This window comes from Dendropsophus ebraccatus, chromosome 11, assembly GCF_027789765.1.
Source record: "Dendropsophus ebraccatus isolate aDenEbr1 chromosome 11, aDenEbr1.pat, whole genome shotgun sequence".
NCBI lineage: Eukaryota > Metazoa > Chordata > Amphibia > Anura > Hylidae > Dendropsophus > Dendropsophus ebraccatus.
Genome location: NC_091464.1, coordinates 45,727,641 through 45,752,015, shown reverse-complemented (window position 1 = coordinate 45,752,015; position 24,375 = coordinate 45,727,641). Strand labels below are relative to the sequence as shown.

General features: G+C 42.3%; 1 protein-coding gene across 3 annotated transcripts in view; it reads left to right on the top strand.

Annotated features, from left to right (window-relative positions):
- The window catches only part of SGSM2 (small G protein signaling modulator 2), a 237,801-nt gene that overhangs the window by 133,649 nt on the left and 79,777 nt on the right, over nt 1-24,375 (top strand). For all 3 annotated transcript variants that reach the window (XM_069946266.1, XM_069946265.1, XM_069946267.1), the window contains exon 3: nt 5,560-5,722. In XM_069946266.1, the coding sequence (XP_069802367.1) occupies nt 5,560-5,722 (163 nt within the window). The remainder of the gene's footprint in view (nt 1-5,559; nt 5,723-24,375) is intronic.

The following is a 24,375-nucleotide window of genomic DNA, read 5'->3' as shown; positions in this document are numbered from 1 at the left end:
TTGTTCCCATTGCTCTCCTGTTCAGTTTCCTATTAAATCACAATCTCCCTCTTCGTGACGATTTTACCTCTAGCTATGCAGCCAAGAATTTGGCTTGTGTTTCCTACTGTCTGGCTGCACTGTTTTGAGACTGCAATAAATCACTATCCCTAAATCCTTCTCTTCTGAAGTCCTGACTGACACAGAACTGCTGATACAGTACTCAGAGGATTACTTCCCCACGTAAATTGTTTTACATATGAAGTAAAGAATACATGACTAAGATACAAATCTCTAGAGCAAGCAAAAGCTTTTCTTTATAAAATGCTAAAAAAAGTGCTACTGAAACTGTTTGGCTTTGGACCTCACAAGGGAGTGACAGCTAAGGTCTTTTGGTCTTCACCTTTTATGCCTCTCCAGAATGCGGAAGATGGACACCCGGTCACTTCCCTGTGTTTCCCCCCCACGCTAGACCCGGAAGTGTGATGCACTATACTCACCTGATTCGTGTCGACCCCCGTTCGCCATCTTGGGACAATGATGTCATCTTCGGGTGGCCAGCCGAACTGTTCTGACCGTCCCTCATACCGGCCCCCCTCTGCCGCACCATCAGTAGCTCAGCCGCAATTGGCTGAGCATAACTGTGCTCAGCCAATCGCGGCTGAGCAGCTGACGACGCTGCAGAGGGGGGACGGCATGAGGGACGGCTGGAGATGACATCATTGTCCCAAGATGGCGGACAGGGGTCGACACGAATAAGGTGAGTATAGTGCATCACACTTCCGGGTCTAGCGTGGGTGGGGGGGAACACGGGGAAGGGGGCCATTCACTAACATAACATACATTACAAAGTTGTATAACTTTGTAATGTGTTATTTAGTGAATAATTTTGAAACGCCGCACTACTCTTTAATGTTATCCCAGACAGACTGGATGATGCTGAGATCAGGGGTCTGGGAGTCATATCATCACTACCAGGACTCCATGTTCTTTACTTGAACTTCTTTAGTTGTTAATGACATTAGGTATATGTTTGGAGTTTTTGTCCTCCGGAAGAATAAAAAATTAGAGCCAATCATACTCCTTCCTAATAGGCAGTATCTCCCCCTGCAGCATTTTATTTCACACCTGCCAGTACTGTATATTTTAATAAAACTTCACAATTAATATTCCATTCCCACATTAGCCTAACCAGTTAGAACACATAGTAAGTATTTTAGAATCAGAGTTCATTTTTCCCTCCAGGATATTGGCTATTAAAATATCATTTTTATTTCTTCACAATAATGATCCTGGATGATATGTACTGGATTATTCCATTCTCCTCTGTGAAATGTAAAATAAATTGTAAAGGAGCGTCCTTAATTCAGACTCTATGAGAAACAATGGGAGAAATCACGGATGACTGTAACCTGTGGTCCCTGTGTAATACAGTCTTAATTGCAGCTCGGTGATTAATATGCCCTGCTAATTATTACTGTCAGCCCTCATATCAGCCCAGACAGCAGCGTTCTGCCTGAACATCATCTCTCAGGATAACAAAAGCATTTAACTCAACGCACAGCTGCCATTATCTGATGCCAGAGTGCTGCCTGATTTAGGCCATGTTCACACGCTGTCTTTTGCTAAACATAGGTCAGCGCTAAGCACCTTGGAAAAGGCCGAGTTTAAGTGGTCAGCAAGCCGCGTCATCTGCAGGAGAGTCACACTGTACCAACAGGGGTCAGCCAGAAAGTGCAATCTGAACAGGCATTGGTCAGGGTATACAGGAATACAGCAGAAACTGCAAACAGACACCTTTGGTATGTCTGCAGGAATGCAACAACGCTCAGGCAAGAAGGGGCAGGTGGAACTAGTTTAAATAGGTGCAGGTAGCTCTAGATTGGCAGATGGCAGTAGCAAATGGAGACAAGCTGCCTCTATAAATCCAGAGCAGTTGGCCACATGCACAACCTAATGGCCAGAGGTGTCATTGCAGTATTAGGAGAAAGAAGATGTCAGAAGACACAAACATCACTAGAACGAGCATAGAGGAGGAGACAGGGTGGCATTGGCAAGCTAGTGCGGGACCAGGACAGTGCCACCGGTGAGTATCTACTGGCAACGGGTAGCGTTACAGTTGTGGAACATCCTGGGCACTTGAGCCAACAAAAAGGCTGCTAACGGGTCAGTTTTAAAGGACATATCCACCCTTGCCGATGTGCAACAACGGTTGTGATTAATACACAACCTATGTGCAGTTAGAGGGAATCCCATATCCCATAGTATCCCATAGTATACACTCCGGCTGGGATTGCTAGCGGCGCCACAAAAAACTGATATGTCAGTTTTCTGCAGCCGCTATTTATTGAATAGCGGCCACAGAGAACCTGTTCACACAATGGAGCGTGCGGCTTCAGGTGCATGCTCCATTCTGTGCAGCGAGGAATTCAGATGTGGGCGCACAATGATGCATCTGAATTCAGCATTAGTGAAGATCATCCGTCCTGCACTGCAATACCGGCCGGGATGATCTACAGTAAGGGCCCTATTACACGGGATAATTATCATGCGAAAAATCGTTATATTGTTTGCATTTAAACGATAATCATTCTGTGTAATTGCAGGCAACGATCGAAAAATCATTCGTATGTCGTTGATTTAGATCTGAACCTAAAATTATCGTTAATCGTTTGTTAATTGTTCGCTTTAATTCCACATTCGCTCGCTCACGTTCTGCATTTGTTCCCTAATTGTTCAGTGTAAAAGCACATTATTCATTGTTTTTCTGGGATTGGAAGGAGTAAGCAATCATAGTAACTATCGCAATAGCGATCGTTGTAACGATCGTAATTAACGACTATTGTTCTGTGTAGAATGGTGAACGATTTCAGGTTAACGATAAACAATCTAGTTTGCGATCGTTTATTGTTAGTCGTTAATCACTAAAAAACGCTCCGTGTGATAGAAACTGGCTGGGTCACAGAACGCCTGGTGTTTTACTAAGTGTGAACATGGCCTGAAGCATCATTTTAGAATAAACTGTATCTATAGTGAAAAAAAAATTCTACATAAGAGTCCAGTAACTTAATACTTACATTATGTTATGAATCTAAAACTGTTTAAGCTAGATACTGAACTGCCCAGAGCTGCATTCGCGGTTCTTCTGGCCATCCTTGAAAACAGTCAACAAGCTTATTTTCATATACTTACCCCTTCCTGCCGATCCCACCACGTAGAAATCACCACCGGCTCATCTGCGCTCCCAATATGCAAATGAGCAGATATGAGTCCGATGTCCATAGGAAATCACTGCTCCAGGAAATGCTCCATTAATTTCCTTTGGACATCGGACTCATGTATGATCATTTGCATATTGAGCACGCATATTTCTCCAAGGTGGGACCAGCAGGAGGGGTAAGTATATGATCCTTTATCCAGCGGTAGAGTGGGTCTGCCCCAGGTGCCAGGGTGACAGGTTCCCTTTAAATAAGCTATGTGCTTGATCTTTCCCAATATCATCTAATTCTTAGTGATTTAAAGGTGTCTTGTAGGTCTGTTGTGGAGTCACGGATAAAGAAAGTGTGCAAAGGTTGCTTATTGGGTCTCCCAATCTACCATTATTATATCTGCTTCTATGTCTCAAACATAGATCTTGCCTTAATAGTACTTGACACAGATAATAGCCTCGTCCCACCGGTATCCTGATAGCTAGAACAGCCGTCACTTCCCATTGATTTCCAGTTGTAGATACGCTCAAACCATGCTGCATGGATGCATCGTGTAAAACTGAGTGACTTAAAGGATGATTTCCTCTTCTTGATGAAATTCTTGATACGTATAGCCTGCGGGTCCTTTATTTATAAAAATCTAACTGCTGTGCTTTAGTCAATACAACAGTGTTTGGTCGTAGATTGTTGAGTAAATTGCTGCTACAAAGCTCATGCAAACCTGAATTCATCAGACAAACAAAATACACAGATTATTTAACACAAAATCACTTTAATTGGTATTATAGATATTGACAGCCAATAATTTGCTACCATGTAATGGAGCCATCTTTATTCTTCTTTAGTTTAATTGTATGTAACTATAGGAAATAAGTTTGCTTTCATTTGTTTTTTAAGCTGTACATAAATGTAAACTAAAATAGTAAAAATGTTACAAAAATATTTACAGAAGTCCCACCATCGGTAAAAAACTAATGGCACCCGTCTACTTACCCATCCCCATGCCTTCGTTGCGCAGCTCTGGGGTCCCGTTTATCACCGCCGGCTGTCATCTTCTACAGGAAACCGGGTATGTCACGTACCTAGCTTCTGCAGCAGCAACGTCACGACCTGGTTGAGCAATTGGCTGGGCGGACAACTACTGAGTCGGGGTTGTAACGCTGCAGCTAGCGAAGCTGCAGGACCCCGGCTGATGTGAACGGGAGCGGTACTACAGAGACACGGGGATGGTTTAGTTCACTTTTTATGTTATTTTCTCACCCATCCCCGCCTGCCTGATATTTTTACAGTTGGTGGGACTTCTCCTTTAATTTTTGGGTTGTGTATTTAGACTCCAAGATACAGATGATAATATCTCACATGGTCACAAACAAGATGATGAGGGTTGCATTAACTTCAGCACAGTTTAATAAGAAGGCATTTGGCATTTGCAGGGATTTAATGTAGTTTATGTCTACTGTTGAAATATTAATGTAATAACGATTGTGTTGAGTATTAAATCAAGTCCCCAGTAACCTGCAGTCAATACAGATAAATAGAATCTGTGTGTCAGGTTGTAAAATATGACGGTAGTATATCTTATACTTGCTGAGTACAAATCCAGCCAAGCAATAATATATTTAAATGCTTCTGTCATCAAATGGCATGGAAATTAAATTTCTCCATATATGAGAAGTCTCAACCCAGCTCCATATTGACTGATTTTATAGTATATCTTTATAGGGATTAGATGCTCTTTTTTCCAAGGCTGAGTTCATATCATGTCTGAAGTAGACTATATAAACCTACAAGAAAAATTTACAATGTATAGCTCTGACATTTGCTATCATACAGCCATTTAATAGCACATGTTACCCGTTTTTACAAAATATTGTATAAGGAACATACTATGATTTATTTAAAGGAACACATGCTAGATCCTACACAGTAAAAAGGCATGTTGACACATATGTGCTTAGTGAAGGCCAAAAGGATCCTCTAGTGCAGTCCTTCTTAGTTCCAGTCCTCAGGCCTCACCAACACGTCATGTTTTGAGGATATCCCATAGAAAGAACAGCTGTGATAATACCTGATGCACCGAGTATAATTATATCACCTGTGAAATACTAAGGAAATCCTCAAAACATGACCTGTTGGTGAGGCCTGAGGACTGGAATTGAGAAGCACTGGTCTAGTGAATGGGGGCCTACACATATTGGCATAAGTTGTGAGCTCATATGCTAAATGTAAGTAAATAAACAGAGCCCAAGTCAGAACACAAAATCCATGTGCCTTTGATTTCAGCACTGTAACTGCTAAAGTGGATCTTACTGGATTAGAAGAGGGTTGACTAGAAAGCCATATGACAAATTTACCTTTGTTTTCTTCTCAGGTGTGGTAGAAGCATGTCTCCTGCATCTCCTGAAAAGAAGAGCAGCTGGATTCTTGAGGAGTGATAAAGTTGCAGCTTTATTTATGAAGGTTGCCAAGACATGTGCCACTGCTGCAGATATATGCAAGAAAGTGCAAGACCTGCAGCAACAGGGGGATGGAAGGTAAGCAAAATCTGTATTATTAAATCTGATAAAAGTAGAGGTAGGCAACATCTGCTTAATAGGTAAATCACTAAAATATCTCTCAATTATAAGATAATTACTTATATCAGCCATTTTATCAAGTGTTATTCTTTAGGATGGGGGATTACAAAATTCTTCCACCAACATACTCAGCCCAGCTTTCCCTGTCTCTGGCTGCACTGATGACTTGATTTGAGACTGTCAAAAATCACTACCCCTAAATGCTTCTCTTCTGAAGTCTTCTCTTACACAGAACTGCCAATATGATACTCGGATTCATTCGACCCAAATGCATTATTACATTTGGAAACAATAAACTGTAATTCGATTGTTTTGACCACTCATCTAGTAAAGCTAAATCATTTTCCATATTACTGACACCTTCAGCAACATAAACCCTGTTGCACACTTGTGTGTCATCAGCAACCAGACAAACCTTACCTACCGAACCTTCTCCTATGTCACTTACAAACATATTACAAAGAACAGGACCCAGAAGACACCCTTGTGGCACACCCAATTATAACCAGTCTCCGCTTGGAATATACACCATTAACAACAACCTTCTGATATCTATCCTTCAGCCAACCACAAGTCCACTCATCTATAGAGGGATTAAGTCCAATTTTCTCTAACTTCTCTATCAGCTCTTTTTCGGGAAACTGTATCTAATGCTTTCCTGAAGTCCATATAGATGACAGCCACGGCACCACCTTCATTCAGATCAATGAGATTTGATCTTTAGTTGATCAACCTATTTTTTAGAAGAGTTTCCAGCATTGTACTAACTGTAGATCCTGGCCCTACTACCCTTCTTGAGAATAGGTATACTATTGGCCGTTCTCCAATCATCAGGAACGTCTCATGTTAGAGGAGGTTGGTTATACAGATCAGCCAGGGGGAAGGTGGGTCCCCTATTAATTTGAATATTCCATTGTCAGAACTTGTCTGGTCAGCTTCCAACCATCATGGAGGGGGACCTATGCAAAGTTACACAGGTTTTAACTGCGTTATGCACACTCTGGATATCATGGAATTAGCCTCCTATTTTGTGGTGATGCTCCATAGTAACTTTCGTGGAATCCATCTCCATGAGTATTTTTCGGAGTAGCTAAGTGCTTTGGTGTTATTTCCCTGGGTACAGTCATAAGTGCATAGACAAAACCGCCTTTTTAAACATCGTGACACCAGTGAGTAAGTGACTGTGACACAAACACAGGATCGCAGCCAGCTCTAATAAGAGCGGCTCATGAGGTGTGACTGTACTCCACGCTTTCTAGTTTATTTCCCTCTTGTGTTACAAAAAAATCGCTGCTCATTTCCAGTTAGCAATATGTTAGTTCCACTAATTAATCACCAAGATCTACTATGGGTTAGTGTCGTCTGTAGTAGTATAATATCTCGCTACCTACATCTTATCCAAAATAATGTGACTTCAATGTCTTTTTAGTATGATAGAAAACTGGTTTTATTTTTATTTCCTCTCCCTACTACAGTAGTTTGTGTGTAATAAAGAAGAGTTGTTATATTTACCATATAAGAGTATCATGGCCAATAGCTAATTACAGTGCTACAAGAGTATCATGGCGTATAAGAGTACAGTGCATACAAGAGTATCATAGCTGATTACAGTGCTATAAGAGTATCATAGCTGATTACAGTGCTATAAGAGTATCATAGCTGATTACAGTGCTATAACAGTATCATAGCTGATTACAGTGCTATAAGAGTATCATAGCTGATTACAGTGCTATAAGAGTATCATAGCTGATTACAGTGCTATAAGAGTATCACAGCTGATTACAGTGCTATAAGAGTATCATAGCTGATTACAGTGCTATAAGAGTATCACAGCTGATTACAGTGCTATAAGAGTATCATAGCTGATTACAGTGCTATAACAGTATCATAGCTGATTACAGTGCTATAAGAGTATCATAGCTGATTACAGTGCTATAAGAGTATCATAGCTGATTACAGTGCTATAAGAGTATCATAGCTGATTACAGTACTATAACAGTATCATAGCTGATTACAGTGCTATAAGAGTATCATAGCTGATTACAGTGCTATAAGAGTATCATAGCTGATTACAGTGCTATAAGAGTATCATAGCTGATTACAGTGCTATAAGAGTATCATAGCTGATTACAGTGCTATAACAGTATCATAGCTGATTACAGTGCTATAAAAAGTATTCACTCCCATAAACTGTTTTATGCATTAAAGGGGAACTCCAGGTAGAGGTTAAAAAAATTAAACTTCTGCAGAAGCATAACGCATTACCATTTGTTTGTGGGGGGTTTTGCTCTGTTTTGTTTTTCTGTTCTTCCTGGTTTAGCATCTCCCAGAATGCAATGCTTTCCCTCATGTGATCATCACAGCCCCCACCCATTACAATCAGTAAAATTAGTGCAGCAGCTGCTTCTGTTCGGTTAGAGATGGTGAACCAGTCAGGGGATTGGGTTATCCAGCCAAGCCTCCTGGGACATCATGCCCTGCCCCCTGTCTGCATCATCAGCAAACACACACAATGTGACGGCACCATTACACGAGACCACATATCTGGTCGGGGGGATCGTAAGTGGCTCTCTGCGAGCCTGGTTTTATTTCTGCACTGTTGGTCTATTATGACACTCTTCACTTGATTATATTGTGTATGCTTTTGACACCACAGAGTGAAGTATTTATGTTTCAGTGCCCCTCCACTTTCTGTATATTATTGTCCAGAGGGACATGTTGGAGTAGTGGAATTTTGACCCCATTTCTGTTTACTTACTTTTGTTCTGTCTCCTGATGATCCCGGAGGGGAGAAACGCGTAGAGACTGAGGTGGCAGATAGGGGCCACCCGATTTTATGTAAGATATGTACATTTGTTGATAGGGGTAAGAAGTGTCATCTCACGACCAGTGATACACAGTATGAATTATTGCTTTAATGAATTATTGCTTTAATATTGGTTGGGATTTATTGATTAATTTATATTTATGACTTATTGTGGACCACGTTTTTAATGCATATCCAATAAAGTTTATTATTTTTTAGATCTACATGTTTTCAGTGATAGCGTGTTTTGTTGTACATGTAGTACACCTTTGTCCACCAAATATTTAGGTGGAAATTCCAGTGATTTTTGACACAGAGACATGTAAGATTTGTCTCCTAGGGGGGATAGCAGCAGGAGCAGGAGACTGCACAGGGGCCATTTTTTTTTTACTTCCTGGATTTCTATCAGTTACCAGTGTGGCAGAACTGTACAGATACAGCAATAGGCTATGTTCACACTGCGTATGAGTCCGTCCGTAGTTCGTACGCCGACGTACATGTGCGGCTAAAACTACTGGCGTGGGAAAAATCGACATGTGGCCGGATGCGTACGAACCGCGAACATACGCCCGTAGTACAGTTATGCTTCCCTAGCTTGTTTCGAAGCGATCTGAGGCAGGTCATTTACTTGGAAATCTTCACCCAGCCCCGTAAACCACGCAGAACCTTTTGGATCAAAAAATCAAGTTCAATTTGGCTGAAATAAGTACTCCGTACGGGACCGCATGGAAATCCACGGCCGTGAGTTTCAAAATTTCCGTCCTCAAACAATGATCTTGTTCATTTTTCATGGCGCCGTATACGATCCGGCCGTAAGCTCATACGTAGTGTGCACTGTGCGGGCGTATATTGTATACTTTCAAGCGAACGCATCAACCTCAAAACTACGTGCATATATTCGCGGTTTGCACTACGGACGGCTTCATACGCAGTGTGAACATAGCCTTACATTGTATAAACACATCCATATAACTTTTAATGTACTTTTAATAGAAAACAAGTTTTTCTTATCCGGAGTTCTCCTTAAATGAGTAATAGAAAACAATGTACACAATATCCACACAATAAAGAATTAAAATTTATTTAGATTTTTTTTTTTTATTGAAAGCCTCTTAAGGCTATGTTCACACAGCGTGTACAAATGTCTGAAGAAGGCTAAAATGTCAGCACACCAGTACAATGCTGCAAGACATCAATGCATAGTAACACCCTTATTCAAGTCTACTTAGTGGTTTAGAGGAGCCAGTACATGTCCAGTTCACCTAAATGAGCATAAGTATCCTCAATGCTTTATAAGTGAGCAAAATGTATTGGTGTCTTTTAAATTTGGTGTACTGACATTTTAAGAAGACCTTAATAAAGATTTACGATAGCAGCGCCATACATTGGCAAATAAGACTAATATACAGTTGCCTAATCAACAATGCCATAGAGTGCTACTGCCACCAAACACTGTAAAATTAATATACTGCGTGGTGCCAGTTAAAAAAATTGTAATTTTTTTTTGTGGCAGTTCAGTTGTTTTTTTTAACAAATGGACTGGTTATGGGATCCAAAACCTGATAGTATTTGGGTCCCAGTGGTCACCAGACTTTAAATGAGAACTACAGTTGGACTTACCACAGTTAGACCAAACACAATTGGCCTCTAGATATAACTGGTGGGTGACAGAACAATCAGTTTTTTCACCAACCAGTTATATCTCATGGCCAATTGTCTTTGGTTGTTTTCAAATAATCAGTAAAAGTTATATTTTATTATCATTTGCAACATAAAGGTCTAGCTAAGTAGCAGTTCAACACAATGCTTAAGCATATAATACCATACAGTGCTCGATTAATACCAAGATACACTGACCAAATAGCAGCTCTTTACTCTGTTAGGGTTTGGGCACACTACAGAACCCCGACGGAGCACCTGTTGCGGATTCCGCAGCTGGTACCTGCTCACGGACTCCATCAAGTGTTCCGTCAGGATTCCATAGTGTGCACATTCCACTCTGTACTTTCAGCACATTACAATAAATTTGTGATGTTTACAAGTTTCCAGGCCGGCTGAGACACCTCTCTTAAAGGGGTTGTCTGGGGAGCAGAAGATAGATGAAGCCTTCCGCTCCCTGATGCTTACTTTTAGCAATTTCAGGTTTTAGAAGTAAACTTCTAAGGGGGCAGACGCATATCCAATAGCTTCACAATGTCACCAATGTTGCAAATTCCTTTAACCCACTCCTGCCACTCCACTGTATATTAACGTCGCTGCAGCTTATGCCTGAAGCTGCAGCAGCGTTAATTTTCTGATGCAGGATGACACAGGCACAGAAATTGTGCCTGTGTCATCCGTGGAAGCTCCCAGCTGTCAGTGATAGTCACACTCCGCTGCTGACAGTTAACCTTATAGATACTGCGGTTGGCACAACTGCAGCATCTATGGGGCTTCAGACAGAATTTTCCTTGCAATCCTTGCAACTACACTGGGCACACACCCCTGAGGCTGGTCTTGCCTTTAACAACCTGACATACCTCTGAAGTCCCCTTCACATATCCGGAAAATCGGTACAGTTTTATCAGGAAAACAGGCGGATTCCAGACTCATAGGGTTACATTAGTCATGGACACCTTTCAGGATTTTTCCTGAAGAGTGTTCGTTTCAGAAAATAGGTCAGGAAATTACAGAACCTGTCCTACTTTTGTCCGGAAGTCTATGGGATTGTCCGCAATTCCGGATGCTTAACACCATTCAAGTATTTTTAGTAGTTTATTATATTCAGATATTACAGGTTCTCTTATTAAAAATGTTGCTAAAACATATTCATAAGGTATGTGAAAAAAAATTTTTTAGTTTGTATTTGATATAAAAAAAATGACTTGAGGGTGTTTTTCTAAAAATAGAAAAAACTGACCCAGTATCATGAACACTTCAATAAACCAAGCCACGGGAAGTTGTGTAATCTCTGAGCAGAATCCTTCCTAACATTTAATTAATAGAGAAACATAACTTCAAAGAGCAAACAGGATAAAGATTTCCAAGACTTTGCCGACCAGCGCAGTTCTGTGAAGTTAATGAACTGATAGAATCATCACGATTAGCAAATGGGGCAAATGTGTAAGAAATTCATTAGCAGTATCCTACTGACAATGGATCTGCTGTTATTTAGTGTTGCAAAGTTATCAACCAAGCACAGTCTGCATATGGAAATGCATAAAGCTGTGTTCACCTTCACATTCGCCTTGTGTATTCACCGGTATGTGTGTAAATGTATTTTCTGTGATCTGTAGTGGACTATGCTATCTCATATAGAGGCATACAGTAAAACACTTTGTTTACCTACTGTATAGGAAACAGTGGACACCAGCATTATCACTTTAGCAAGTGGGAAGGGGGGGGGGCGAGGGGAGGGTTCTCTCAGAAGTTCACAAAAGACCCCCTAAAACACCTGTATAGTAAAAGATGTATTCTAGCCACGTCTCTTTCTCTAGTTTTATTCACTTCTGTTAATGTTTCTTAGAATATCTCCTTCCCTAGGGTCCCTATTACACAAGCCGCTTTTAACAAGTTCCGATGTCGAAGATTAGCTCTTGTTTATAGAGTCTATCCATTACTTTGCTTCCCTCTTTCATCAGCTGCACATCCCCTGTTACTTGGCAGATTTATCGCCAAATGAGGATTTGCAATAAGAAGAATGAGCGTTTATTTGGCTGATAAGTGCCCTGCGCATTTTACCCTTAGGGTGGGTTCATACATAATGTATCCGCAGCGGATTCCACACTGCGAGTTCGCAGCGAAATCCGCTGCGGATCCCTTCAACGTCACTAGATTACATTCTCGCTGCCGAATTGACATCTCGATACGAATATGTAAAAGGTAGCCCCCTGCAGCCCGGCACTCCGACTTGCTTTGGGGGTTAAAGGTAAAAATCCATGGCAGGTGTCCCCATGTCCCCGTAACACAGCACCATCAGCTCAATCTCAGTCTTCAGGCTCCAGTTTTCTCCCAGTTCCTGTGTTGTCACAACCTGGCACAAACTGGATTCTCAGCCAGTCAGTAACTGCAGATTTTTCTACCTAAGCCACTGACTGGCTGAGCAGTCATCTCTCAGCTGGGTCGTGACATTGCAAGACCAGGAGCTATAGAAGACTGGTCGAAGTCTGTGAGTGGTGACGCTGCACAATGGGGCACAGGGATGGGTAAGTATAACTTTTTTATTATGTTCCCACCAGTCCCTGCCCTCCTTGGGTTTTAATTTTCACCAGAGTTTTCCTTTAAGCTGTCCGGGTAGAATAGCATGCCTTCTCCCCTGGCTGTATCTCAGGTTTGCAGTGGGTCTTAGCAGTGAGAGCCGCTGTGCTCAGTAACTTTTGACACGTCTGATAACCTGTCAAAAGTTTTAACAAAGACTGCAATGCATTAAGATGCTTGCTAGAGTACTTTTTGCTCTTACAGGACTGTTCCCAAAGATACTTTGACTGGGAAGAAATGCACACAGTCAACAAAAGTGTCTGTCAGAAAAATATATCCTGCCATGCTGTGACCAAAACTGCGTGTAATAACATCCATAATTTATTTGTATATTGTAGATGTTTTTTTCCTTCCAGGTGCTACCTGCATTGTTTTATTATTAAAGAGAAACTCTGGAAGGTGAAAGCAAAGTACTGTGTAGGCTTTTTCCTTATGGGCGACAAAACTATGATCTACAAAACTATAAATAATAATAATAACAACAACAACAACAACACATTGTTAAAAGTGAAGTCCTGTGAAACTGAAAAAAAGGCAGGAAGGTTGGGGGCTGCGGGAACATAATAAACAAAGTATACTTACCCATCCTTCTGCCCCCGTAACTCTGGTCTGTCATGGTCCTGCTGATGGATTGCCCACTTAGCTAGTCAGTGACTGGGGCGGTATCCTGCCTCAGTCACTGACTGGCTGAGTGGGCAACCCATCATCTGGAGGAGCTGCAGGAGGCCAGTGACTGTCAGCGAGACCATGGAGCGGCACTACGGGGCATGGGGATGCGTAAGAATACTTTGTTTATGTTCCTACACCTTTCTGTCTTTTTTTCCCCCTTTAACTAAAATAATAATCTAACATGTTCCTGTATCTGTAAGAGCTTTTCCTTTTACAGGAAAGCTTAAAGGGGTAGTGCGGCGCTCAGAAATTATTCACAGAATAACACACATTACAAAGTTATACAACTTTGTAATGTATGTTATGTCTGTGAATCGCCCCGTTCCCCGTGTCCCCCCACCCCCATCCGTGTACCCGGAAGTGTGGTGCATTATACATTACCTGATCCGTGTCGAGGACCGTCCGCCAGCTTGTGCCAAACATCATCTTCGGACGGACGGATGAGTCGCTGCCGCCCGTCCCACCTCCGCCGCGTCACAACTCTGCTCAGCCGCAATTGGCTGAGCACAGTTATGCTCAGCCAATCGCGGCTGAGCGGCTGATGATGCAGGCCGCGTCATCAGCTGCTCAGCCGCGATTGGCTGAGCACAGTTATGCTCAGCCAATCGCGGCTGAGCATCGGATGACGCTGCAGAGGGCGGACGGCATTCGGAACAGTCGGAGCTGTTTGCCGTCCGCCCGAAGAAGACGTCGCTGAATAAAGATAAAAGACTGGTGTCGGCACGTGACAGGTATGTATAGCGCACCACACTTCCGGGTACACGGGTGGGGGTGGTGGGACACGGGGAAGGGGGCCATTGACAGACATAACATACATTACAAAGTTGTATAACTTTGTAATGTGTGTTATTCTGTGAATAATTTCTGAGCGCCGCACTACCCCTTTAATATTTTTTTTACCAGAATTTTCCCTTTCTTCAATTGTTATAATACTGCTGTTACTGTTCTGTACCTTTATGTAATGTACAAGTAAACCTCTGTATCTGTAATGAGGTATTACTTAAAGCGTAACTGTCATGTTTTTTTTTATTGCAGAAATCAGTAGTATAAGCGATTTTAAGAAACTCTGTAATAGGTTTCATCAGCCAAAAAAGCCTCCTTCTGTACTCAAGAAGCAATCTCCCAGCCTCCCCCCCTGACTTCTTATCTGTGCATTATCAGGCAAACACGTCTTCATTACAGAGAAACCAGTGAAGACGGGTTCTGCTCTCTCCATTGTAAGCCTATGAAGGGGGGAGGAGCTGAGGGAGATGAGGGAGCAGGAAGAGGTGACATGAAGGTCAGCTGTTTGTAGACTCTCTGGGCACCTAAACCGCAGGATTCAGGGGTCAGAAAGGTCAGTGCTTATCTATGAACTTACTGAGAGAAAATTGCAGGGTGTTGTGCTTTGCAGAAATCCTCCGTGCTCAGTCACTCCTAACAGCCCCTCCCCTCTCCATAGCCACATAATAGAGAAAGAAATCCTGCTTCATTTGATGTAAGGGGGAGGCTGGGAGATTGCTTTTTCAGTACAGAAGGAAACTCTTTTAGTACATAAAACCTATTACAGAGTTTCTTAAAATCGCTTGTACTGTTGATATTTAATGTTTTCAGAAAAATGACCCTGAAATGACAATTACGCTTTAAGGCAACATATGGAAATTACAAGGAAACAAAACTCTGCCTTGTTACACGTTGCTTGAGAAAGACAGTTGCATCGGCTACCAAAAGCAAACAGGAAAACTGAGGATAATCATGTAGTTGGGAACTAAAAAGATGGTGGGGAAAAAGCCATTTGCAGCTAACACATTATGCCACAATTGTTTCAAATTTTTATCAGAAATAGTTTTATATTTTAATTAACTCCAGGAGTGAAGGAAAATAAACTTATTCCTAGTATAGTATTTACTGTAAACATATGGATTATATACACACTGTGTATCTAGACCTGGTTGAGGTGTTTTCAGTATTCCTTTAAAGCAGGGATGGGGAACCTTCAGCCCTCCAGCAGTTGCAAAACTACAATTCCCATCATGCCTGGGCAGCCAAAGCTAAAGCTTTGGTGTTCCAGGCATGATGGGAATTGTAGTTTTGCAACAGGTGGAGGGCTGAAGGTTCCCCATCCCTGCTTTAAAAGAGTATTAGCTTCCTATTTAGGAGGTCTCTGGTCTGAATCTTTTCTCAGTCTTGCCACTCTAGATCTGGAGAGAACGTCATTACATATGAATATGCAAGCATAGGAGGCTGTACAAGCTGGCGGGTGGTTGGAAGGGGCCGATTAATGCTCTCAGTGCCCCGCACGGGTTCATTGGCATATTTCCTTTTCATTAAAATACTGGAAAATGGTACAGCGGACAAAACTTAGAAGAGCAGCAAACTATTCAGCTACAGGTACATATCATTAGATTTGTATGTATGGACCTGCTGATAGTTTCCCTTTAAACACAGTAGTCATATCATTTAAAAAAAACCTACGTACAAATTACATTACACAGAGGCTAACAGAAGCTGTCAAGCTGAGCTTACATTTTTCTAAAAATAAGTCGTTATCTTTTATACCTGGGCATTCACCCTCGAAGAATTCACTGCCCTAGAGATGTAGTCGAGATGTATTTTTTTTGTGCGCTCTGCTTTAATGAATTCATTGTAGGTATTCAAGGTATAAAGTAATGAAAATCCTGAATGAAAACTAAAATACAATACCATCATGTGTCACCAGCCTGAGTGCTGTCATCTGCCGATGCCACCAGCCACCACCACTACCTGGATCATCTATAACTATTGCTATCATTCATTGCAATCATATATGTTACTGGATTGGTGGGAGGTTTTCCTATGATGAGAGATAGCTTCAATCCTAGCTACAAGATAGAAACAATATACAGTATCTTGTAGCTAATCCCATTGATAGTAGCTCAGGCAATGGTCCAGGAGTGTCTTCTGCTTTCTAAACCAGACCCAGGCTAGATAACAACTACAACAACATTGTATTGCCTGACAGCAAAATTCCCTCAACCTCAAACCCACATGTCTTCATTGTTGCCTCTGCAGCTGCTAAAACTTGCCCAATGTTCATACACCTGTAAATGTTAAAACTGCTATGATATGACAGTCTCCTCTGGAGAATTCCTTTTTTAAAATGTTTATAATTCATATGTGCTTTATCAAATGCAACAGGCCAACTAGTGTATTAAACAAAACTAACCCTCCCTGCTTATCTGTTTTCTGGGTTATATAAACCCTTTATTACACGCTAGTCTCTGGTCCCACTCCCACTGCCCCCAGTACCTTATAGATGCCTATACAAATACTAAAGATTGGTGCTTGTGCCATATGCTTAGATTGATGCTTGTGCCATATGCTGCCATGCATTAATTTATCATGGAGGAGTGGATGCAGCAGCTTCTAGTCCTGCCCTTCTACCTCCTGAACTGCTTTCATTGACACCCTAACTGCATTGGTTCTCCCTGTAGTGTGTTAGCTGGGAGGGAGGAGATTGCAGCTTTAAAAACAATCTTTGAAAATTTTATAATTGAGTTTTTATGTAAATTTTATAAATGTTACTCATCAATATAGTTTATATTCTATCAGTCTAAGTCTCTTATTTATAACGACCAGAAAGATCCTTTCTCACATACATTTAGTACCCTCCATATATCAGTAATAAAGCACTGGCCCTATTAGATAAGAGTGGTCAGTGGAAAGTTGGTGGTCTCTATTTGGCAGCTTTTTTCTGAGTCCATTGTGTGGGGGGAAGTTTTGTGCTGTTCTCTTCCTGGATGCTGGATGATTGTATATGAGCAGCAGTGTAATATGAAGATATTCTGTGTAATATAGAGAAGGAGGAGGAGAACCCTTTAGTAGTGTAGCAGTAAACTCCAATGTCTCCAATGTGTTTTTTTCTCTGGGAGAAGATTGTGTATTTGTCTTCAGTGTGCTATGGCTGCAGCAGGCTATGTGTGTGTGTGTGTGTGTGTGTATGTGTGCGCTATGGCTGCAGCAGGGTGTGTGTGTGTGTGTGTTTAAAAGAGAAAGAGAAAGGCGGGAATTAAACGGATATTTTGGGCAACAGTGACAAATACAGGAGGCACAGGAGGTGATGGGTTTGTAATAAAGAAGTCCTATTTACCTGTCTCCATGCCCCTGCAGTGCAGCATTACAGCTCATGGTCTCTCGCTGGGCTCCCGATCCTGTGATGTCATGACCCTACTCAGAAATGCCCTCGGCCAGTCAGTGACTGAGGCAGGACACAGCTGCTGTCACTGACTTGCTAAGCGGGTAGTTCCTGTGGGGCCGCGATGATCCAGGAGCGCGGATGCTGAAAGAGAGCTGATAAATCTGGGCCTATGTTTAACCTCTATATCACAGGGATCTGGCATTGTAAGCAGTTTTCCTTTGTGTATGGTGAACATTTAGTTTGTCTGCTGACAAACATAGAAGTTTGTCAGCAGAAAAAGACCACCTGCTCCGTTTAGTCTAGTTTTGAGTTCTTTAGGACATGCAGGCTGGAGACTGGCTGCATCCGCTGCACACAAACTGGAGAATCTGCTTTATATCTTTACCTTATTCACTCAGAAGTCGCCCCAGGATCATGTAGGACATTAGGAAAAATCTGCTCATGCAGTTCTACATTACACCAGTGTGACAAACAATTCCCCTGGTGTCTGATTGGCCATTTTTGAAGGAGCTGGAGTTGAAGCTGCGTCTTACCTACTCCACAGGAACTACCGCCATAGCTCCTGTAGCTACTGTTATGGGGCCTGTGGCATCAGTGGCCCGGGCCTCCGGAGCCTGCAGCACCCAGCGGCCTGCCAGCTGCTGCAGCTGTTTGGAGCCAGTGGTAGGGGGTGTCCAGGCACAGGCACCAGTGAGCTCAGTGTGCGCTGGGGCTGGTACTTTCGGAACAGGGAGTGTCCTTAACGTGCGCTCCCTGTGCTGAAGGTCCCTGCTGATGGCACACACTGTGCTCACTGATGCTTGCGCTGCCCGAGGATAAGACGGGACGCCTATGGGGAGGGGAGCCCCCCACTGCTCCCCCTCCCCATAGGCGTAGTCCTATCCCTTGGCAGCGCAGGCACTAGTGAGCTCAGTGTGCGCCGTCATCTGGGACTTCGGGCACAGGGTGCGCGTGTTAGAGGCGCAGACTTAGCTCAGAGCTGCGCATCAGCCCGGGGCCAGTACAACACTGCAGGGGAGGAGAGAAGAAGACAGACGGGGAAGCGAGTTGTTAGGTAAGTTTTATTTTTTTTTTACTTTTTACCTGCTTTGCACAGGGGGGGCATCTATAGAGGGGGATAACACGGGGGGGGGGGGGGCATCTATAAGGGGGGGGGAATTTAAGGGGGGAGCCATCTATAAGGGGGTAAATATAAGGGGGACAATATAAGGAGGGATTATAAATAAGGGTGGAGGGGGGAGACATCTATAAGGGGGACAATATAAGGGGGCATCTATAAGGGGGATGGACAACACGGGGGCCATTTATAAGGGGGGTGGACAACACGGGGCCATCTATAATGGGGATGGACAACACAGGGGGGCCATCTATGAGGGAGATGGACAGCCCATGGGGGCCATGTGTAAGGGGGATGGACAACACAGCGGCCATCTATAAGGGGGGTGGAGAACACAGGGGAGCCATTTATTAGGGAGACAACACGGAGGGGGCATCTTTAAAGTGTCACTGTCGTGAAATTTTTTTTTGCAGAAATCAATAGTCCAGGCGATTTTAAGAAACTTTGTAATTGGGTTTATTATCCGAAAAATGCATTTTTATCATGAAAAAGCAGTTTGAAGCTCTCCCCCCTGTCTTCATTGTTCTCCTATGGAGAGAGCTAAAGAAAAGACCAAAACAGGACAACAAAGAGTTAATCTACAAATCCCTCACGGGATATCTCTACTGACCATCACCAGTGACCTGTCTGAGCTCGGATTACAGCTGTCACCCAGCTCCGTGCCTGTAATCCTCTGTTATCTGCTTTCTGCTGCGGCTAACTCCCTCCTTCCTCCTCCCCCCTCCCCTCTCCCTAGAGCAGACAGGGTACGACTCCTGCAACAAGTCACAATTTTCAGATTTTTGGGAGTGGATGAAAAAGAGGAAGGAGGGGGGGACCTGGGAAAAGGCTTTTTACATGCAGATAATGGCAGATTTGGCTAATAAACCCAATTACAAAGTTTCTTAAAATCGCCTGGACTATTGATTTCTGCAAAAAAAAAAATACGACAGTGACTCTTTAAGGTGGATGGACAACAGGGGGGGGGTCCAAGGGGCCAACATGGGGGGGGGGCATCTTTAAGAGGCAATACACAGAGGAGCCATTTATAAGATGGAATACACGGGGGGGGGCATGTATAAGGGAATACACAGAGGGGGCCATATGTAAGGGGCACTACACAGAGGGGGGCGTCTATAAGGGGGACTACACAGAGGGGGACGTATACTATATGTGATACACAGAGGGCGACCATATATAAAGTGCACATCTATAAGGGGGACTACATACAATAGGGGATGCACATTGGGGGCATCTACTATAGTGGACTACACAGAGGACCCATAGGGGATGCACGGAGAATGTCATGTACTATAGGGGGACTACACAGAGGGGGCTTTCTAGGAGATGCACATGGGGTCATTTATATGAATGACCGAACAAGGGGCAATCTATAAGGTGGCTACACAGAGGGGGCATATACCATAAGAGTGATGACATAGAGTCAGTCTACCCACTAAATAAGGGTGTAAAGGGGCCAATACAGATGTGCAGTTAGTATAGAGATAATGGCCCAGGGCAGATTAAGAAGAGGATGAAAAGGAAACAACTCTGATCAAAGAAGATGTTCCCTGTGAGTCACTTAATATAACTGCACTGCAATTCATATGGAGTACAGAACCAGTGTAGAGCTGGATGTGTTTATGGTGTAGCGGTTGGTCAAGGGGGAGGGGGGCAATGAAAAGTTTGCTATGGGGCCCAGCCATTTCTAGTTATGCCCCTGTCCACAGCCCTGATGTCATATGCTTTTTTTCTGTGTGTCACAGGGATATTACTAGTGCTGAAAAGGACTTTTGGGGGCTTGCTTGTTTGTTAGCTAGCAACCAACTTATTAAAACTAAGTCCTACACTACCTCTGTACCTGCTTCAGCAGCTCTCCCTGTCACCTAACAGACTACCAGTGAATTTAGTATCAGGTGACTGGGGTCTATATACACCCAGGTCACCTGCTTGGCCAAAATGACACAACCTCTTCCCCGCATGTTTATTGGCCAAAAATGCGGAGAGGAGACGTGCTGTTTTACACCACGCGGTGCTCGTGGCTTTATGTCATTTTTAATGTCCCAACTTTGAATCACATGATTCGTAATGTTAAATATGCTGCGAGAAAAGTTGTTTTAAAAAAATGCCCCACATTTACATCAGCGTTTTTTAAGCAAGAAAACAATTCTGTGGGAAAAAAGGGCAAGGACCTGGCTAAAAAAAAACCTATTGTAAATAAAACTTTCAGCTTACGTCTGACATCAGAATCTTTCTGACAAATAAATGCCCAAGCAAAAAAAATAAAAAAATCAACAAAAATGTGGAGCTTTTTCCTTAAAAAAAAAACACCCAGGCAATTATACTACAGTTTTAATAAATGCTATAGAAATGATATTTTAGTGAGTTGCTGGGCATGAAAGGTAATTTTCTTACTAGTTAGCTTTGATATAAAATTCATATAAAACATTCTAAAAAAATAGTTAATAAGAACAGTAGAGCAATTGTTTTGTTTAGGACATAGCTTGTGCTTTGTGCTATTAGATGAAACATTATAACAAATGGCTATGGTTGAACTACTTTATTGGGTAGGAAGTATAATAAGTGCAGATGCAGCAAGAAAAAGGAAATAATTAATGGCATTAATGCTAATGATGTTTTCTTCCATGAATAACTTGCTCTGTCAGAACCATTCACAGCAGATCAGAGCCTCTTTAATTCTTTTAGACGGCCGCTGAAATGTGTTTAGTAAACTGAGGCATTTGCAAATACCTTTCTGTGATTTTCTGTTAAATCACAAACCTACATTTCCCAAAGGCTGTCCAGGCATGATGGGAATTGTAGTTTGGCAACAGCTGGAGGGCCAAAGGTTCCCTATCCCTGTCTTAAAGTGAACGCACCATAAGGCCTGGGCTGAAGCACTGGAGGCGGGCCAACCCACCTTCACTGGAAGGAAATGCCCGCCCCTCTATGACATGGCGCCATTAGAATCAATGGAGCCGTATCATAGAGGGGCGGGGTTACCTCCCACTGGGGTTGGGTTGACCCACTGTAATAAGGATGAAGTTAAAAAAAAAGGAAAATTATGCTTGGAGGGAAATCTGAATTATTCAGGAAGGCAACTTGTTGGTAAAAATATGGTGGGTTTAATTCTTCACCAAAGGAGTTACAAAAAGGCACATGAGCAGGATATCAAACATATGAAAAATAAGGCAATAGTCTTACAAATGGCTTAAGAGTGTCTCTGTGGTTTTAAGTCTCAGAGTCCCAAAAACTATGGGGATGTAGTCCATTTCCAATGGTGACTGAAGATTTGGCTAGAGAACAAAGAACTTCCTTGGGTGAATTCCTGAGGTGGGGGCTAACAAACCCCAGATGTGCGTGGAGGCTTCTCCTGAAAGATGGTATACAAAAAGCCCCCCAACCAACTAACCTCCTAAGTCTATATACTCTCTTGACCGGGAAAATATATACACTTATGCCCAAATATGGTTACACCCAGTACAACTGGCAAAGCTCCAAGTGGATTGGTCAAGCTGGACACGTAACTATATCTCACTATGATCCATACTTTACCCACGTGACCATTTAGACACGACCATATTAGGACTTCCAGTCATCCACCATTTTGTAGGTCAAGAAATTACTAGGTGAGAGTTCAGCCCTATACTCAATATGAGAGTGGAGAAAAGAATGAGACTGGAATACAGTGTTTGTATAATCTGGGATGATAATAATTTGATTCCACTAATGCCAAAGATAATATGATCCATTCAGCCATTAATAAGGTTAGATGTTATAGATGGGGTTACAGGTTATTATTTTTTTACACCCACCTTCAGTGCTTCTGCCCGGGCCTGATGGTACATTCACTTTAAAGGAACCCACCAGCAAAACTGATTATTATGTCTAGTGCTAAATCTAGCTGTAAAGCGGCTGTCAACCCTGAAACACCTTTTTTTTTGCCAAGACAGTCAAATTTCATGCTGATTAAGTAAATCTTATATCTTATATAGCGATGGGAATAAATGTATTCTTTTCTGTGATCAGATCGCTATAATAGTATGACGCATGTTTTCTGACAGCTTTTCTCTGTACCATATTATTATGGAAAAGGTCCTTAAAGGGTTAATAAAAATCAATTCTGAAATATTGATCACCGATAAACTGCTGGGAAGATAAATAGAAAAAAAATAGTTATAATGAAGCACATCAGTTGAAACTCCGCACAGCTCACAGAACCTCTCATTGTAGTAAATCAGGCTTGGTCTAGTCTGTTGTGCCTGTGCCAATGTGACTTTCTGTAAAGATTATCTCTGAACAGCACGGCTGTGGGCTCCCCGGACGACCTGAAGATCGTTCATGGAGCCCTACCCCAGCTCTTACCCACCCGCTGTCGGCGCATATAGCCCCGGCAGCAAGAGGGGAACGAGGAGCAAGCAAGCGCTGATCTAATATGTTGGCACTCGCTCCTCCAGACTGACCCGTGTAATAGGGCTTTTGGACAAGGTGGCTGCTTTTATAATAATATAACTAAATTTGAATAAAAATAATACAAACAGGTTAGAAAAAAAGAACACATTTCAGTTCTAATTCTAGTCCTCGTTCTAATCAGTAATCAAAGAAACCCTTTCCTACAAAGGACCCTTTCCTACAAAAAATGGCCTGAACTTCAAGGGGTTAAACAAAACTATATCTATCTTGTAAGCAGTATCATTAGGCATGTGATGCATGTACAATAGGATTGCGTGACCTTTATAATGTCCCCATGGTCTTAGATAACTAGTGAAAGTAGCCTTGCAGCTGTCTGTGAAGGACAGGAAAGAATTACACCCATGATGCATGATGCTTCGTTACTCCCGACGGATACATTTATTTTAACATTAGATCATACATTGATAACCTGGTTATTTTATGTGAAAGCGCAAATAGTGGAACTATTAGGGCTTAAAGGTAATTTGTTTACCTAGATTTTCTTTTTTCTAATCTTTTTCTGTTTTGCATTGTAGTTTAGTTATTTAATTTTTTGCACATTATTATGGGGGCAGCCATCTTTCCTGAGTTATTTCTCAGCATTTAGAGAGATATGCTTCACATAAATGCCCCATGGGCCATAGATACTATAGCCAGGACCTGAGAAAAGAGGAGAAAAATGTTTAAAATTTTTTTTATTTGAATAATAGGTCATTTTTGTTGCCACATTACTATTAATTATTTTATATGTTTATAGCATATGGAAAGTCTAAGTCTTGAGTTTAAAGGGGTTTTCCATACAAACCTGATTACTAGCCTATGTGGATAAACCATCAACGGATCTGTGGGGTGACCAACACCCAGCATTCCCACCCATCAGCTGTTTAGCCATACTGCCTTTACATAGTACAGTATCTGCAGCTCTAAGTATGATACAAAGCTGACAGATACAAAGAAGACATAGGCAGAAGACTGATATAACATAACAAGCCACTTATAGTCAGTTAGGAAACAGTGGGGTAGGAGGCATGACTGCTGCAGCTCAGCCCAGCCTCTACAAAAGGTATAATTGTGTAATATCCTCGTCAGCTATCTGCCCATGTCAGCTTCTCAGAGCATGATATAGAACTGACAAATTCCCTCTAGGCTATGTTCACACTACGTGAAGAGACCGGCCATTCCGTGACCCGGCTGGG